The following is a 4468-nucleotide window of genomic DNA, read 5'->3' as shown; positions in this document are numbered from 1 at the left end:
CTGTCCTCCTGGCTGGAGGCTCCGCTGCCCCCGCTGGAGTCAGAGCTGCAGCTGCTCCGGTCCTCCTCCAGCCCGTCCAGCATCCCGAAAGAGTCCCGCCTCTTCCTGGATGGACGCTCCACCTGAGGACAGGTGTGCACAGGTGAACATCCACGACAAAACAGACAGGAGACCTGATCCTGACCAGTTTAACTCCTGACCCACACCTGTTTAACACCTGATCCACACCTGTTTAACACCTGATCCACACCTGTTTAACTCCCTCAGAGGATGTTTTACCTCAGTCAGATTGAAGTAAAGTTAAAGTTTAAATCAGATCTTTAGTTTCTCTGTTGCAGAAATAAAATCTGTTTAACTTTGTAATTAAACCCATAAAATCCAACCAACAAACTGAAATCAAGTGTTTCTGGTTTGAACTCATCAGGTGTTTGCTTTTTGTCCCTGAGCAGAGCTGCAGAGCTGCACTGCGGTGCACCAGATCCCCTCCAGGATTCTGCTCATTTCAGTTTACTTTCAACCCTGCAGAACCGCTGCGGTCCGGTTAACAGAACCCGCTGTCGGGTCTGACTCGTCGACCAACAAAACGTCATTCGGCTTACATTACCGGCACCTGCCACCGCGGTTAATCGGGCAAATCCCTGTTTGATTATCAATTATTGGTGACGATCTGTTTGATTGTCTGTGCCTGCAAAACTAAGCAAAACAAAGGCGGGAAAATGGACGTTCCTCCGAAGAGAGGAGCCCCGAGACTCACCGGGTCTCCTGGGTTCTCCATGAGTCCGGGTCAGGCAGAGGAGGACGGTCTGTGATCCACCACAACCCGCAGAAATAATCAAACCCCAGCGGAAGACATAACACAAGCACAGCTCCGAGCTGCAGAAGCTGCAGAAGCTGCTTGCTGATTGGTTGGAGCTGCAGATGCTGCCCACTGATTGGTTGAAGGATCCTTTTCTCGTGTTGATGTGGGACGTGAGGAGGAGTCATTTAGCGCCCTCTGCTGGTTAGAAACTGAACTACAGAGGATAGATTATCTGGCGCCCTCTGCTGGACCCAGACTGAACTACAACAAATCTAACCATCTTTTTAATAACWAACAGATTCAACTTGCTGAACACAGTAGAAATAATAAACATGCAATAAAAACAAGAAACATAACAGATAAATATAGAATAGAAACAGCCTTTATTGTTTCGTGGTGGGGAAATTCAGGTGTAACAGCAGCAGCAGAGACATCAATCCACAAAACACTGTATTGTTATGTGACATTATCAACAGCAATAATGTAATTAAAATAATAAAAAAATAAAAATGAAATAAAATTGCTGTACAAGGTTATAAAGATGATAAGATATAAAAAATAAAAATAACAGCAACATATGCAGAAAAAGAAAAAATACAAGAAAAACAAACATGACAGACTCATGAGCAGAGTGGGTGTGCATAATGAGTCGAACTCAGTCATTAAGTCGGTGTTCCAGTACAGGGAAAAMATAGACAGAGGCCACAGAGTATTATTTATGTAATGATTGAGAGATAGCGTTGTTTGATGTGCAAACACAAACATGGATGCTTATTGAGTTTGTTGGGAGCAGAGATGGTTTTTAAGTGATGGACATTAACAAACAAAATACCTATATAATAAAATCCAGTAAAATACAATAAAATAAGAAAAAAACAAAGCATATAAGATCAACACTTACAGAGATAAAACGTGAAAGAAAAAAGAGGATTAAAAAATAAAATCAACCTGTCTAATGTTTTTTCATTGAGTTTGAAACGAATAATCTGGCGCCCTCTGCTGGACACAAACTGAACTGCAACAACTATAATACAATCCGTATTTTTTATTATTGTAATAACACAAATCCAATATGGAAGCCGAGAACAGATGTTTCCTGCATATTATTTTAACCCATTATTTTCTCATGATCACAAAAAACAAAACAAAAACACAAATGAACACAGACCTGACTAGATGTTCCTGGACAGTGGACTGGTGATGTGGGGACTGTGGGGACAGTGGACTGGTGATGTGGGGACTGTGGGGACAGTGGACTGGTGATGTTTGGACAGTGGACTGGTGATGTGGGGACTGTGGGGACAGTGGACTGGTGATGTAGGGACAGTGGACTGGTGATGTTGGGACAGTGGACTGGTGATGTAGGGACAGTGGACTGGTGATGTTGGGACAGTGGACTGGTGATGTTGGGACAGTGGACTGGTGATGTTGGGACAGTGGACTGGTGATGTTGAGACAGTGGACTGGTGATGTGGGGACTGTGGGGACAGTGGACTGGTGATGTGGGGACAGTGGACTGGTGATGTAGGGACAGTGGACTGGTGATGTTGGGACAGTGGACTGGTGATGTTGGGACAGTGGACTGGTGATGTGGGGACAGTGGACTGGTGATGTTGGGACAGTGGGGACAGTGTGGCTGTTTGAGGTGATGTTAGTTTTTGTGAGGTTTTAAATGAAACATTTAAACTGCTGCTGATCAGAACAGACCCACAGAGACCAGAGATCAGTTTTTAGGACTGCTTCAGATCGGACCGGCTGCAGGAAACCAAAGTTCTCCTGAAGGACGGTGAAGATCCGATCCTGGTTCTGCTCCCTGGTTTTACTTTTGTTGGCCTAAGAAAGCCTGAGGCGCTCCTCGGAGGAATGCTTGTTGCTTCATGCACACTTTGTGCTCTGGCTGAGTTCCAGGCAGCTGTCAGGTTTGTTCGTTAGTTCCTCTGTGAAAATGTTCCCATCCGCTCTTCATCACCATCATCATCATCATCATAGCTGCCATAACTGACATACCTGTGCTGAGCAAACACTTCAGCTGTGAACAGATTCACCGAGCTGACACACACACACAATCACTCAGTTTGACTGAGAATAATGARGTTTGAGATAAAAGATTTGATAAAAATCTTTCCTCCAGAGGAACTCTGAAGCGTCTCAGAGGCTCGGAGTGAGTAAAACCAGAGTTTATATCTGCACTGATTCTCTGAGCTTTCCTCCTTGTCCTGTCAGTGTGCAGGTGGGTCACATACTTTAAAGGCTTTCACACTGTTTTACTCACTGTTGTCACAGTTTATTGAGTTTATTCTTGTATTTGCAGTTTAGACAGTGAAACCACACAGAGAGAGGAAACATTACAACACTCTTTGCTAGACACCAGAGTGTTGTAGTCAAGACCACCTAACCTGAGACCAGGTCAAAACCAAGACCAGAAAAAAATTAGTCTCTTAAAAAATGGAGTATTCTGTACTTAATATYTAGAGCTAGTATTAACTAAATGTTTGTGTGAGGGCAGAGGAAAGAGTTTTGTTACAGAGGCAGATTGTTAACGATAAAAGTTTAAAGTTGTTCCATCGTCTCTGAAAGTGAAGCACTGCTGAATGTACAAGTTGCTGTATGATTTCTCCTGGTTGTTATTGTTTTACAATTATATTATTTATGATACATGTAGTCAAATTGTTTTACTTGAAATTTTGAAGACATCTTCTAACGCTCACTTTTCTGGAGTGTCACGTGCAAGTTGGGGCGGGGTTAATGGGTGACAGCCCGTAACAAAAATACATAAATAGACAATAAGTCAGGTTTGGATTTGAATCAGTTGATACATTTTAAATCCAACGAAACAAGAATGTTAACTAATAAACTGGACAATAATCTGGATATTTAGTGATATTTTCAGAGTTGTGTTCTTGAAATAAAATTCAGAGTCCTCAATGTCCGAGACAAGACCAAGACCATGAAAAAGTGGTCTTCAGACCAAGACCGGTCTCAAGTATAACAACAGTGAGACCCCAGGTCAGTGATCTGTGCTCTGACACTCAGACAGCTCAGTTTAAGATGAAGTTGTGAGTAAAATAAATTCTGTGTTTCCATAAAGCTCAGTCTGTCAGGAACTGTTCCTAAATATTTAAAACGTTCCACATTTTCAGCAGCTTTTCTGTTAAATGAAACAAATCCTGTGTTTTACAACAGATGACCTCCTGTGTTTTTGCCACATTSCTTTCTAAAGACCTGCTGGTGCACCAGGCTTCAAATGGTTTCTGTGAGTAATGGGCTCGACACACAGGAGGCGACGTCGCTCGCTCTCCATCAGTTATGTTTTAAATACAAAGTATTATGATCCTGGTCATGCTCGTCTGCGTCGTTCAGTGGCCTTTTTGCATTTTTCCCCCCTTGCTTTTGTGGTTCTTGCTACAAGCTAAACGCTAGCCCACGAACGGGGTGCGGAGGGTAAAAAAGTCCTGGAAGAGGACGTCATTGAAAACCATCTATTGTGAAGCAGAGTCTGTAAGTAATCAGTCAGAAGAGCAGCTGAACTCCAGAACCATAAAACCTGACGGTCAAATTTTAGAGAGAAAATAAAAAAAATTAAGTTCAAATCTGAGTTCCATTCTGTATTTTTACAGTTTTTACAGACTAACCCTGTGCGTGTCTGTGTGTGTGTGTGTGTGTGTGTGT

General features: G+C 42.7%; 1 protein-coding gene across 1 annotated transcript in view; it reads right to left on the bottom strand.

The window, feature by feature from the left end:
- LOC106528081 (MBT domain-containing protein 1) overlaps positions 1-879 on the bottom strand; it is a gene marked incomplete in the record, with an annotated part of 16345 nt that extends 15466 nt beyond the window's left edge. The window contains 2 exon segments of the mRNA XM_014023153.1: positions 1-122; positions 755-879. Coding sequence (XP_013878607.1) covers positions 1-122; positions 755-775 — 143 coding nt within the window.
- Between the last annotated feature and the right edge of the window lie 3589 nt (positions 880-4468).

The sequence above is a fragment of the Austrofundulus limnaeus genome, unplaced genomic scaffold, assembly GCF_001266775.1.
Source record: "Austrofundulus limnaeus strain Quisiro unplaced genomic scaffold, Austrofundulus_limnaeus-1.0 Scaffold358, whole genome shotgun sequence".
NCBI lineage: Eukaryota > Metazoa > Chordata > Actinopteri > Cyprinodontiformes > Rivulidae > Austrofundulus > Austrofundulus limnaeus.
The sequence above is the reverse complement of the archived record's forward strand: the minus strand, read 5'-3'. Positions and strand labels throughout refer to the sequence as shown.